General features: G+C 36.7%; 1 protein-coding gene across 4 annotated transcripts in view; it reads left to right on the top strand.

The window, feature by feature from the left end:
• Window positions 1-14,993, top strand: part of SNTG2 (syntrophin gamma 2) — a 260,833-nt gene that overhangs the window by 137,825 nt on the left and 108,015 nt on the right. For all 4 annotated transcript variants that reach the window (XM_065835059.2, XM_071807027.1, XM_071807026.1 and 1 more), the window contains one exon: window positions 13,839-13,926. In XM_065835059.2, the coding sequence (XP_065691131.1) occupies window positions 13,839-13,926 (88 nt within the window). The remainder of the gene's footprint in view (window positions 1-13,838; window positions 13,927-14,993) is intronic.

A 14,993-nucleotide genomic window follows, 5' to 3' on the forward strand; every position in this document is an offset into this window, starting at 1 on the left:
GGAACCAGGCTCTAGTTGGTGACAACCAATGGTAGGACAAGGGGTAATGGGTTCAAACTGGAACAGAAGAGGTTCCACTTAAATTTGAGAAGAAACTTCTTCTCAGTAAGGGTAACAGAACACTGGAACAGGTTGCCCAGGTGTCACAGTCTATTCGATGATGGACTCATGATTGTTCTTTTACCTTGATCTCAGAGCGCAAAATGAAGGCGACTAAAATGCCAAGGGGTTATAATTCAATCAAGCAGTGTTACTTTATTAATTTGCCCGTAAAGCGGCACGTGATAGAGAGAGAGAGAAAGGAAAGAAAAGGAAAGGAAACAGGGAAAAGTAAAAGTAAATATGAGAAATGAGGCTGCGTTTATCACCAGTCCAGTTGCAGAAGCGTTCCTCTGGTCTCCGGTCCCGTGGAGTCCTGCTGGTCCTCCGTTGTGTTTCAGGATCCTCTGGTGGGAAGATCTTCAGTGGTGTCCATTCTGGAGTCACCTTTTATGCTTCTTCACCCCCCCTTGCTCCCATTGTTTTAGGCCAGTCTCCACCTTGATTTCGCAACCCAGGTTCATACTACGCAGGCTCGAAAGATTCACGCTTTCTTTTGCCAACGCTTATGTGTCCAGCATTCAGTGGTCTTTCTCTGGTCCATTGGGTGAGCTCAGGACCCTTGGCGACCTTCTGGGCATGCTCCTTGTCGTTGGCCATTGTTTGAGGGAGCAGGTGAGGGACGCTTGTAACTGAGGCTGCAGGTGAGAACACATTCTTCTGGATGGCAGCTATTGTCCCTAGGTCGAGGAGACCCTCGTAACAATAGCTTTCAGGAGGCTGGGACTCGTTTGGCTGAAGCAGCAGGCAAAGTCCACACAGCAGCCATTGTTAGTAGCAGCCCCCCCGAATCGGAGAAACAGTGCAACACAATGCTTCTCCTCGGGCTTCTCTCCGAGTCATTGTCCATGTGTTCTTTCTGTCAGGGCCTCAGTTTTCTAAGTTCTTGATGGTGATGTTCAGGCAAACACTGCTCCATCTTCGGACCAACTCTCACACCAGGGAGGTTGTGGAGTCTCCTACTCTGGAGACATTCAAAACCCGCCTGGACACCTTCCTGTGTAACCTCATCTAGGTGTTCCTGCTCCGGCAGGGGGGTTGGACTGGGTGATCTTTTGGGGTCCCTTCCAATCCCTAACATTCTGTGATTCTGTGAAATCCCTACTAAAGGCTACTCCTAAGAATACTCCCTTGTCTGACATTTTGTGGTGCAGGCTGAGTGCTTCTGTCTCCATACTTAGTGGAAGAGGGAAATAAGATTCAGAAGGATTTCAGTGAGTCCCCAAAGTGAGCACTGCCTTGTGATAAAATGCCTGTTTGTATCCACTGTAAGCAAAAAGTAGGTGATGTTCGGGTTTTTCGTAACTGGAGGTTCTCAAGATTTGATTGGAAAGGGTGCTCGATAATCTCATTGAGCCTCCATTTCCCACTTAATATTGGGCCAGATGATAGTTTGATCTCCTTGCCAACCTGGGCTGTTTTGTCATTCTGTGATTAGTTCAAATATAAGTTTGAATGAAATAAATCCCATTTCAAGATAATAAACCATTTATTTCCATTAGCTAGAAAAGACAGGAATGAGGGTCCAGCTATATAAAATGAAAAACTTGGTGCTACATAATATTTTTTCTACTATATCTTATTCATAAATTTTTATAGTAAAATGTTTTATTTCACACTTCTTGTATTTCACATAAACGTTAATCTAATTGAAATTTTGTTCGCCCACCTAGGAAAGTACTTAGAAACATTTCACTGTTTTTGTTTATGAGTAGTCTCTCAGGAAGGAATTACAAAATAAGCAATATCCATTAAAAAAGAGAATCCATTCAATGCAGATTGCTTTAGATTTTCAGAATTTGAACTGCTTTTAGCCAGTAATTATCAAGTGTTTTTTCCAGATTTTGATAACTTCAGATGTTTGTTGCAGTACTGTTTATTTATTTATCATTTTATTGACATGTCTGTCCAGGAGTGATGAACTTGTTCTTCAATAGGCTGATTCATTGAGACACAAGGAATAAATCTGAAAATTCCTTATCTTCCTTGAGATATTGAAGTTTTATTTTCATTCATCCCTTATTCCATCATTGATTCTGTGTTAGCTATTTTAGAATTAAAGTTCTGTGCATGCTCTTCTGAAATTCAGTTACAAGTGATGGAACATAGATTATTAACTTTATTCATATAATATCAGAAAGAAAAAGATCAAATAGAAAAAAATAGAAGTTACATAAAGAGGTACCCAGCTTAAGATACATATCTGAAAATACTTAACTACTCAACAAAGATCTCATATCAAATATTATAAGATAATAAAAAGCATGGGATTATAGTGACAAATTAATAAAATTAATAAACTCATAAAAACATGTATTAAATAGCTTGTGAAATTAATAGATGATTGTGAAGTAGCAAAAATACATTCTTGTGATTTATTAATTTTACTGTATAGTAATATCTCATAGTCATTAATGAGTAGATTTTGTTGATTTTATGTTGTTATTAAAATCATTAATGTGTTTCTATTCTAATAAATTAAGATATATCTTTTCACAATGTGAAAACTGCAGTGTTATGTAGGTTTAACTGCATGTTGATATCTGAATATGATATTCAGTAATACTTGAGGCAGTAACCTTATGACATTTGGAGAAAGTAAGGGGTTTTTTTAATATCCATGGAGGGTTTAATACCTTAAAATTTCTGCCAGAAATAATCAGCAGTACAGATCAAAGTTCAAGATAAATGCTCGTTATTTGTTAGATTGCCCAGGTAGTTGCTACATTAAAATGTATATATACTCTTACAGACATACACATGTTCCTGACCCAAGACTGATGCTTAATTTTGGCTTCTTATTCCTGGAACTTTTACAGTGTTTTTTCCTGTGGGAAGCACTTCAGTTTGAACATGCTTTTTCACTCAACAGAGAAAGTGTTATGAAGTCAAAAAGAACAGCGTAATTGAAATATGATAAGTATAAAATGAGAACTTGACCAGTTAAATGAAGGAAAAGACAAATATTTTTCTACATAGAAAAACTGTGTGTGTTTAAGTTTTTGGGGATCTAGCTTGATGCTGCCAAAATGAATATTCTGAATACTTTCAGCAGTACTCTGCATGGTTCACTTGAATAACTAGTGGTTTGCACTGCAATTTTGTTGTTCTGTCAACATGGAAGAAATATTCTTCTAATATTGGAAAAGTAATTCTACCAGATCCAGAAGAACCATTAACTGAGATTTTCTCACATCACGTGAAGACTGTCTTATTCCTTTGAACATCATGGAACTGTTTGATTTCTTTTTCCCAGCTGTGTGGCTTTCCCATTTCCTTGGTGCTTTCCAAAATTTGCTTTTAGACTTCTTCATTTTAGTATGTTGTTTCTGCTGAGAATTTAAAAGTGATGTTATAAATGGGTTTCATCCAAATGAAGTTGTGCTTCTGTATTCCTTTTCCCTTGCTGCCTCACTCGCGTACCCTAACAAAAGTAATCTGTTCCTCCTGTTCTTTCTATTTAGACACACTGGAAGAACATTTTAAAAATGAACAGTTCCAAAAATGAAAAAAAAGGGCAAAAAAATTGTACACACATTCTGAAATAGTCTATATACATTACTGCAGTTTAGCTGTAATTACATCTTACTGTATAAATACAAGTTAAAAAAAAAAGTATGTGGTATTGCCCAGAAACTTACCAGTAGTGTCTGAAATCCCCTCAGCATCAAACACTATTTCCAGGAATTGCCATGTGTTTAGGTAATGCAGATGCAGCAGCATGGGAATAAGAAGTCAATCTACGTAAGAATTATATTGAACACATAGAAAAGTGAGTGTGCATTATTTTGGGGGTATATGTTTTGTCACGGGAAACCTAAAGAAACATGAAATAGAACAATCAAAAAAAGCAGGTGTTGTGCATCCAGAGAGATGACAAACAAGTCTCAGGAAAATGTCAGCGAGGAAAGAAAAGGAAGAGCAGTAGAGAAGCACAGCAAATCTGTTCTAGTGACTTGTTGAACGGGCTATTGCTGGTGCTTTCCCTGATATCATTCAAGTAACTATTAGATCAAAATTAAAATAAACTAAGAAGCAAAAAGTAAAAACTTAAAATACACAATTGACTAATCTAAAGTGGCTTTCATTGTCACGTATATATTTTTAGAGAGCTTAATTCATGAAAACGTGTAGAGGAAGTAAAATCACAGTATATACTTTCACAGCCTTGACATTACCGCTGCCCTGCTCCTGTCTCTGTGCATGAGTGCTGAAGGGAGAAGAAGGGGAAAATGATGGAGATTTCTCTAGAGCAACTTGGCAGGGCTATGCTGTGGAATAACTTAGGGAGATCCATCCTTATGGATGCCTACTGAGTGTCCCTTTTTTTTTTTTATGTGTTTTTATGTGAAATACTTTTAATTTTTTGAAGATCGAGCATTTTCCGAATTTTCTTCTTAGATGGTTTCACAGTTGTTTCCTCGAAAAAGTGAAAATGAAAAGGTGTTTGAAAAGAACAAAACCAAAACCTTAATCATTTTGTACCTTTTTTATTCCTTTCTGGTTTCGCACACTGACCTACATTATCATTGCGTATTGGAAAAGAAATGTAGAGATTTTACCTGTCCACTTTTCTGTGACTGATTACTGTGTATGAAATATGATTTATTTAGTTTGTGATTAGTCATATTGTCTTCTCAATATGTTGCTTTAACCATTATTTCTTTAAATGGACAATTTGAGGCATGAAATTAAGGGAGCATATCTTGGCTGGCATAAGGATTTGATGTGCTCCAGGCCAAGTGGCTATTTCCAGTTGCATACAAACATACGAACAACATGCATAGGATCCATCAGCACTAAATATTATTGGGAGGGAGCTTGCTGAAATCATCCCAGACTCTGACCACTTGCTTTCCTAATTATTGGGAGATTTACATTTGGGATCAGGCAAAGAAGGCGTGTAGATTTGTAAGTGCCTTTCAAACACAATGCAGTTTTCAGATACTGCTGTACAAGAAATTGCAACTTCTCTACAAATAAGTTTTCATGAAACTCTTCAACCATGAAACATTAAGTAAGTTTCTATCTAGTTAAAACATTTTCATATATTTTTAGGGCTAGAGAGACAAAATATAACATCAAGTTTATAAAGATTTTGCTTTCTTAACTTTATCTTGGTAGTTCTCACAGACTTCCTTTGTCTTTTCCTCCATCAGTCTCACAAGAATGCTGCAGTCATCTATTACATGGAAAGCAAATACCTGTTATAGTTTGTAGGTAGCTGCAGAACAGCTGTATGCAACAAGTGAGGGAGCATGTATTAATGGGTTTAACGTAGTAACGTAGTTACTTTCATTAGTTAGGACTCACTGCTGCTGCAGTGTACGTAGACAGTAACAGAAAGAGGAAAAAAACAAACATTAATAGAAAGAATGCTAATTTGCAACATTAGACTGCAGAGGGAAGTTTTGCTGTTCATAGTTTTCCTATTCTTTCAGATTTTTTCTGAGCTGTTTTCTTGGGGATTTGGTCACAGTAGAACAGCATACCTGATATCATGAGAGTGAGACAAGGAATTGAAAAGTGTTTCTCAGCTTGCTGTAATGAAAAAGATTTGAGTTTAATTTCCTTTCTCCAGGTGCTAATTTGCCATAAGTATCCTGTATCCCAGCCCTGCATAAAAATAAAACTACATAAAATCAGAAAATTATACCATAACTTTAAACTTTTATGTGATGTACAACTCAACCTCACTGTTTCCTGATGCTCTGAGAAGCATGATTATTTCATCACTGAATGCATCTGGCATCATTCCTCGTTAAGAAGCAAGTTATAGTATACTTTTGGTCTCCACTGTCTTTTACCTGCAAATGTTAGTACTCACATGCTTTAAAACACATTTTTGCCATTTAAATTTGCACCCTTTTGCACCTCTACTGTGCTTTTGTAAAGGACAGCAAAATTTCATGGAAAGGTTTAAAAAAATGGAGAAACACGTTATGTGTTCAATGTAAAATATTGTGTTCATGTAAAAATATTACATGATTTCTGTAATGTACTTGTGGAAATGGATTTTCAAGCTCTAAACATGTTAAGAAACCATCCACAATTAAGTAGTCCAGATTTCAGTACCACTACTTTATCCCCATCTATTTCAGAATAACTTAATTCCCTGTCTTAGAGAAGGAACAAGTACTCTGACATTATGAGCATTTATGATGTGCATAATCTTTGAGCATAAAAGCAGAATGACTATAATTAAAACTGAGGGAAGAACTCAGCTACCTGGCACAAAGGAGCTATAGGAAGAATTGAAGTCTTTCTTAAGCTGTGGATACAAAATGTAGCACATCTTAGATGAAGCACACAGAGAGTGCAACTGGACAGCTACAATTTTAAGGGTAGAAGGAGTCAAGATTAAAGAAAAAAAAGTGTCTCTTTTAACCCTTTTCATTTTATATTTGTTTCATTTATAGATGTTGAAAGACCTACAAAGGATTTATAACAGATTATACCAGCCTCTTTAGTCGTTAATAAATAGGGGATCACTCCTCTGTCTCCTCCTCCCACCTATATAAAACAGCACCGTGGAGGGAAACCAAATATTTCAGCTAAAAGAACAGTACTAATCAGTATTCTGGGAGAAGAGAAACTAATTCTTCGGAAAACTGTAACATGTTGATGAGATGTTCCCCTCATCAGTTTGAATTATTTTTTTTCCAGTAAAGGAAGTGTTTAGTATTGTATAAAGGAATATGGTGATGTGTGCTGAATAAGTATTGGCCCGTACAGTAGCACAATTGCAGTTAATCATGGACTGGGTTCCTGAGATTGTGTGCGGAAGGTCCAGGTGTGGAACTTTGCCTGACACAAATTTCTTTCTGATGCATACTAAATATTGCAGGTGATGTACTGTTTTATGGTGATAGTAGCAATTTCTTGCTTGAGGAGTTTTGGAAACAACGGCATTAAAGACTGACATACAGGGGTACTATTGCTATGAAATAGTGCTTAGTTTTGACCATAGATATTCTTATTATCCTATTATGTTCTTCTACATGCTATAAGAATTTCAGTGAAAAGAATGTGCTTGTTTGATTGAAATCAATTTTATTCATGCAGTTAGAAACTTTTTTTGCCAGCTAGCATAGTCATTGTAATCAGTTTGAGAATGCTAAGGTAGTAACTCGGGACAGAATTAATGTTTTCCTTGAAGTAACTTGCCAGTGTTTCCAAGTTGGAATGAAGAGAATGTAAGAACTTACTAATATGTTAGCTGTTATCTGAGAGACCAAGGGCTTTCTGTCTGCAGGTGTGAGGCAGCTGGGAAGGGGGCATAGATGGGACTGACCTGGACTGACATCCAGACTGACCAATAAGAATGTTCCATGACACTAGCACCATGCATTGTATTTAATGGGAGCTGCGTTTTCCGGCTGAGGAGACCCATTCCAGTTCTGTTTGGGAGTTTCCGTTAGTTCGACCTTTTGCCGTTCTGCTGTTTTGCAGTTGGCTTCTTGGGCCTTTCTGCCTTTTTCTCTCTCTCCCTGGGATCAGCTGTTCGGGACCAGGGTGCTCTCTCTTCCCAGGACTGGCTGCTCGGCGCGGACAGAGCTTGTGAGGAATTGCACTGAGTATCACTCATTTTATATTTTATTTTAATTTAATATATAGTATTAGTGTATTAGCATATTGGTATTATTTTGTTATTTTATTAAACCATTTTTTTCTCAGTCCATAAGTTTTTCCCTTCCCTTATGATTCTCTCCCCTATTTGGAGGCTGGGTGGAGAGTGAGTGGCTATTGTGATTTTGATTGATAGCTGGGTTAAACTGTGACAAAGAGGAATGGTTTTTTATTTTCTAGGTGCGCCAGTTCTTTAAACCTGAAACAGTGAACATATGGATAATTAAAAATAAATTATATGTTTGATCCAAAATGGCAGACATTCTATTGAGCTGATCAGTCCAAAGGTCTAGGACTTTTACCTTGTACTTCAACAGTGAATGTGTTTACACCAAAAGCAGTTCCTGGCACTTCTTATATTTAGTCATATATTAACTCTCAATGTCTGTGAAATGTCTGTTAGACTAGGAGGATGTAATACAAAAGGATCACTGTGGAAATGTTTGTTGTAAGAAAAGGAGACAATGCACTTGGTAACACAAGACAGCCTTCATTAAATGTTGTCTATCATTCAACCAAAATTACCTTCATCATCATTTCATACCACTGCCAGCAGACAATGGCAGAAGTTTTCTGTAAAATGACAGATAAAATTTCTCACGATTGTAGTAATATAAGCATTAATCTAATGATCAGATAACAACTGTAGAATAAACATCAGAGGTAAGAGACCACTAATAAATCAGTCATGGTAGTGATACCTACTTCAGAGCTTTCCTCGTGTATTTGTATGTCTGGGCATGTGCATATATTTAGCAGGCTTTCTGAAACTGTTAATTACAATATTCTAAGGCTCAGGTTGCAGAAAAGAAGTCAATCCACTTGTAAACACAGACTACAGAACATTGCACTAAGGATGTGTCACAAAACTAATGTCCTGGATCATATAATAATAAAAAGAGGCTAGAGTGAAACAGAAATATAGTCTTCTTTTAAATGTGTACTCTTATTTAAATATATATATATGTGGATTATCTACCAGTAGCCGTATAGAAAGGTAATTTTTTAAGATAATTATTCATCACAATCAGAAAATAAAACCATGAGATGCTACTAACATGTATGGCATGGACAGATTTCCAAACAAGGAGTGGGTTGACTCATTAGTAATATTATACCAAGTTGCATAATTTGTTCTGTGAATTGCTCAATGGCTATGAAAGCTACAAATCTCTTCAGGTGCATACAGAAATGCAAAGAATAGTACCGGTAAAGTAGAGAAGTATAAGGAAAAGTTAGATGAGTATTGGTATATGCAGGATATCTATGACAGATTTCTGTAAAAATAATTTTAGTTCTAATTATAGGATAAGATACCTAAGTGAAAACATAAAGAAGAGTGCTGCAAATCACTGTTGAATTAATAAATTGACTGTCATTTTTCTAGCATATTTGTGTAAGTTGCTCAGATACAAATGCTTGTTTTGGAGTAGCCAATTAAGCATTAAGGAAGGGAGTATTGCTCATCAAATACTGCAAAGCTAAAGAAGATAAGAATCAGAAGTATTTATTGGAAACCACTTCATAATTGACCAATAAAAAAGAGACAAGTGTCAAGAAATCATTATTTCTTGAACTAACTTAATTCTGCTTCATGCTTTTCCAATACTGTCAGCAATCCAATTTTAATTCTCTAATCTTTTTTACAGCCACTTTGCTCCTGCTGTCATTTTAAAGACTACTTGTTTCTGGTTTTCATGCATCCTCCTTGCCTACTCATACTCGTAGAAGCACAGTATCACATTTTTCAGTTCTACTCATATGGGTTGAGCTGGAACTTCCAAGTTTCAAAAAAAATTTCCAATCATGCTTTAGTTTAGGAAGCATTTAAGTGTGAAGTGCTATTGTTCCTTTTCATTCTGAGGGTTTAAGAATTTTTTAAAAACTTTTAATTCTCTAAATTTCATTGGATGTTTTACTGTTATATGTTGTGATCTAATACTCTTCATATATTTTACTACAACTTCTTGGTTGCTTGCCTGCTGCATTACAGGCTTGTACATTGTCTTCCCCCAGGTACTTGCCAAGCTCAAGACTTTCGCTTCATGTGAATTTCAAGTGTTTTATTTGTGAGATATGTGTGTACTTCAAGATCAGACAGGAGATTCACTTCCTTTTACTTCAATTTTTGCTTCAGAGTTTTAGTCTGATTTAGGTGTTCAATCTTAAATTTTGATCTATAGATACAAGATAGGATTCATTTCATCATCATCAGATGTTTAAAGTGTAAGGTTATCATCCAGACTCTCCTTATTTAGAAATTGATACCTGCGGGTGATGATTTCTTTTTATCCTAAAAGCTTTTTACTGATTTATAGGAAAAAATATTGACAACTACTTCAGAGTTAGATTTAACTTTTAGATGGCTAAAGTTAAATGATGTGACTTCTGCTCTCAGACTGATCTTACCTAAAGGGCTATGTGGGTCAATTCATTCATCAAAGACATGCTCCTTTTCAGTATGAATTGCTATTACAGTTCTGATCTATAGTAAAATAGAACCTGATTCCAACAGACAAAACCTCGTATCAATCTCTGTGCAGCATGAATATTAATGGTCAGGTATGTTTGAAGCTTTTGAGCAAGACACAAGGCTCCAGAATTTAAAAAGAATGTACCTCAGCAACGAATTGTGCTCTTGACTTGCCTGCCTAAGTTGGGTTTGTAGGTTTCCTTAAAATGGGTGTTGAGAATAAAAATGAGGCAACAGATGTCATTTGGTTTTCTTAAAATATGAGTCATATTTTTCTCTGCAGGCTCTGGACTGCAGTTATTATAGCTGAGATCTAGACACTCCTATTTATATTTTTAGCATTCTTTCTGGTTTTGAGAAATGTGTGTGAAAAAGAGCAGCATAATAAACCCTGGCTTGATGAATGCACTTAGAGATGTAGAAAATCTGCAAATTAGAGGCAGCATGAAAAGCAAACATTTCCTTTGATGCCCTTTTCTTTTTCATACATATAAACACAAATAGGTGCATACACACTCAGACAGTTAGCTGCAGTAAATGTATTTAATATGATTTTTTTTTAAACACATTCACTTTTTACATTCTCTTTTTAATATTAATACTACAGTAAGGCAACAGTGAATGTTACTCCAAAGCTACTGGATTTGTCTTTTTGGACTTACTGGGCTTCGGCAAAAGCTTCAGCACCACACTGCAGTGCATTATTTATTGACCTTCTCTACTGTTAATAAATTCTTGTGGGCATTGAAATGGATATATTTTTTTTTTTTCTTAGTATGAATGTGGTTCAATACTAGCACCTTTTCAGACAGTGCCTAAGAATACTAAGTAGTTCCAGGAGACTGTGATACAGTATGAATATCTTTTAAGGTACTGCTGCTTGGTAATTTTAAACCAAAGGATTAATATTAGAGTTCTTTCCTTTTCAAAATATCATTTGGAATAAAAAATGTCACACTCTGCAGCAGTTTCTAATCTACTGTTTTGGTTTGTTCCATACAACTTGGATTGAAAATGTCTTTATAATATTTGACTAAGATCTTCCAAAAGTACATTAGGCAGTATATCTGTCATGCTGTTTCCTCCTATCTGTTGACAAATACAAATGCTTGTATGTGAACATTCCTTGCTTAATTAAGAGGAAACATATAGTTCTTTTGTTGTATTTGAAAGTTTTCTTAAAAATGTTTATATCTGTTAGGAAGTTAAAATTCTTACTTGTTATTCCAAAGAATCAAAATGGTTCACATTGTGGCTTTTCTAAAAAGCCAGTTGTAAATAAGAGAGTTCTCAGTATTCATTTTATTTGATTTTTATTTCTTCCTATTGTATATTTCAGAACAGTATTGTGACTATATTATAAATCTGTTGGTTTTGAAATTATCTATTGGATTTCACAGAATGTTGATGCTGCTACACTGATTCTAGATACATATATATGTATAATAGTTTGTGGATAAAGGACAGAACTATCTTTGTAACAGTAGGGTAGGAGTAGCAGAGGCCTCAGTCATCATTAGTCCTTTGTAAGTAATAAATAATGTCTAACATATTGCAGGAAATAAGGAGCAGAGGATTTCAGAAGATATAATTGTTCTTATGCATGAGAACCCAATACATACTGGTTTGCTTTGCAGTCCTGACACACTCCTGTATGACCTTAAAGAAGCATTCCAGTTTTCCTGCTCTTCAGTTCCTGGTTATTCCTATTGTGATCATCCTGAGAGGGCTCAGTCAGAAATAAATTATCACTTTTTTTTTTTTTTTCCACACGAGATCTCAGGTTCTCTTGTAGTCAATTGCCCACAAAATCTTTGAATTTAATAGAACACCTCATATCAGAGTACTGGGGGTGATTAGGTAGCTCTAGCTGTTGTATTTTTAGCAGTAAATCATTTAAATGTGGATTTAGTCTGTGGGGGGAAAATAAAAGCTTCAGTAGAGAACAAGAAGAGCAGAGAAATAGATCCCTGGGGGAAAGGAGAATGAACCTAAAAGGAAATGCAGGTCCTTCCTGGGAAACTTGCTTAAGCTGCAGGTACTTTTTCTCTTATGCACCCTCTACCCCTTTGCTTCTGGATCCTCATTCCTCAAGTGTTCTAATGGGATCCAGCTCCCTGTTTGGTGCTTTCTCTGACCTTTTGAGCTCTTGCTTCTGCCCTGCAGAACTGGATTTCCTAACTTAGCGAGTGCAAAACGTTATCATTCTCTCCCAGAGACTGATGTGTGGCCACAGGTGCTACTGCAGGTTGTTCACAGTGGAAGTCATTGACAGACTGAAAGATAACTGGCGAGGGTGGAGGCAAACACTGTAAGTCTTAATTAAATACATGCATTTTAGAGGTACAGCAAACAGTAAGCTTTCAGCAACAGTGCTTTATGTAAGTGATTCATGTGTTTGCTCACTTAATGAGCCAAATCAGAAAGTGTCCCTGTCCAGACAATGTTTTCTTCAGTGTTAGTGCTGCGAGTTCTTATGGTCATTTTTCTTGCTCACTCTTTCCCGGAATATTTTTATAGCCTAAATTCCTTAGCCTCTGTGACTGCTTACTTGATTCCTTCTCCTGTTTTAGGTTTTCATATCCATCAGTCATAAGCTGATGTTTTCATGTAGGTGTAAGCTGGTGTAAGCAGTATTTCAGGTGCGCAGGAGGAACCGTTACAATGTTGGAGGTAATCCTGCATCTCATCATGTCGTCCAGTGTGACATTGTGCTAAAATAATGACCTTAGGAATACAACCACCATCTTCCTCCAAGTGCAACATTAGACCAGTAAATATATCTCTAGGAGTTAGTTTGCTGCAGTTAGTTACTTTTCTGCTTGATACGCGCTCTGGTTGCTCTCAGATAAGAGGCCATAGGCATCAGTATCCATTTCTGACAAACAAGGTCAGGGCTGCAGACCCTGTGTGGGTCCATCCACAAACCGAATGCAATACCAGTTTCCTGAGTGTTGTGGATATGAAGCTGGGGAATACTTCTGCCCTGTGGTAGGAACTGAGTTCTGTCAAATATGTTGTTTGAAGCTCTGCATTTAAAAAAGCTCCTTGTGCAGTAGTGCACTATGCCTTTAATTAAATTCTGATGTTTTCAGACATATGTCTATACACTTATGTGTGTGTATATGTGTTCCCTTCTGATTAGCAAATACTTACAGATAATGAAGACAATAACAAAAATAAAAACTATGTTTGAAAGAGAGAAATGTACTTAATACATCACCCAACTGAATCAAAACACATACTTAAGATCTAGATATGTATGGTACATTAATATGTATTTATGTTTCTGCTTAAGTGTACACACACACAATTAATGCATTATATCTACATAAACATATATTTCCATGCTACCCTATGCCAGTTCTATAAAATCAAGTTGTTTGCAGAAGCTGTGTTCAGCTGGTGTATAAAATCAGGTTGCCTGTCAAATTACTCATTGAAGTTGTTCCATTGGTCTCACTCTTATCTGTTGTTGGTGTGGCTTGACCCTCAAGATATTTTTAATTCCTAGTCAGAAATGTTCATACTGAATTTATTATAGATTACTTACAATGAAATCAACATCTCTATTAATGTACTTTCCATGACTGGTGGTTCTTTGGTTTAAAGTAGCTGTTATTTGTCACACTGACAGGTACACCTACTGCGAAATGCTGGCGATGAAGTTACCATCACTGTTCAGTACCTCAGGGATGCTCCATCATTTTTAAAGCTCCCATTAGGTAAGAGGAAATTAATGGATAGGAGTAATTTGTTTTCTTCTTTGCAGTATTCTCATAAGATGTCAGTGACAGAAATAGGAACTCAATCTTTGAGTGTTTTACAGGAAGACATAGAAAATAGTGTGTGTGCTTTAGTGCTTAACATATAAGAATCTAATGTATACTGCATGACTGCTTCTGCATAGTTTCTTTTTAAAAAATTGAAAAACTCATTAAAATGCAGTATAATCATGGGTGATATCTGAAGGTTTTTTCTACAGAAGCTTTGCCTAAATACAAGAAATAGCATTTGCAAACATCTGAATCATGCGTTCACACTGAAAAGTATTTTCAGAACACTTAGAAATAAACGGATCACAATAATAAAATTAATTCCCTGAGCTGAGTCTGTTTTGCCGGTGGTGGTAATTGGTGAGTGATCTTTCCCTGTCCTTATCTTGGCCAACAAGCCTTCCATTATATATTCTCTCTCCTGTCCAGCTGAGGAGGGGGAGTGGTAGAGCAGCCTTGGTGGACACCTGGCATCCAGCCACGGTGAACCCACCACAATGCTCTGTGTGAGACAGCTGCCACCTTCACAAGGAGCTCACACAGGTCTGGGAATATTGGTGCCCTCTTAAAATCACAGAAGCATAGAATAATTTTGGTTGGAAAAGATTTTTAAGATCATTAAGTCAAACAGTTAACCTAACACTGTCACTAAACCATGTCCGTAAGAACCTCATCTATACATTTTTTTTAAACACCTTCAGGGATGGGGACTCAGCCACTTCTATGGGCCACCTGTTCCAATGCCTGACAACCCTTTCGATGAAGAAATTTTTCCTAATATCCAATCTAAACCTCTCCTGGCACAACTTGAGGACATTTCCTGTTGTCCTATTACTTGCTACTCAGGAGAAGAGACCAACACCCTCCCTGCTACAGCCTTCTTCCAGGTAGATGTAGACAGCAATAAGGTCTCCCCTCAGTCTCCTTTTCTCCAGGCTAAACAACCTCAGTTCCCTCAGCCACTCCTTATAAATGTTGTGCTCCAGACCCTTCACCGGTGTTCTTGCCCTTCTCTG

Source organism: Patagioenas fasciata, chromosome 3, assembly GCF_037038585.1.
Source record: "Patagioenas fasciata isolate bPatFas1 chromosome 3, bPatFas1.hap1, whole genome shotgun sequence".
Lineage (NCBI taxonomy): Eukaryota > Metazoa > Chordata > Aves > Columbiformes > Columbidae > Patagioenas > Patagioenas fasciata.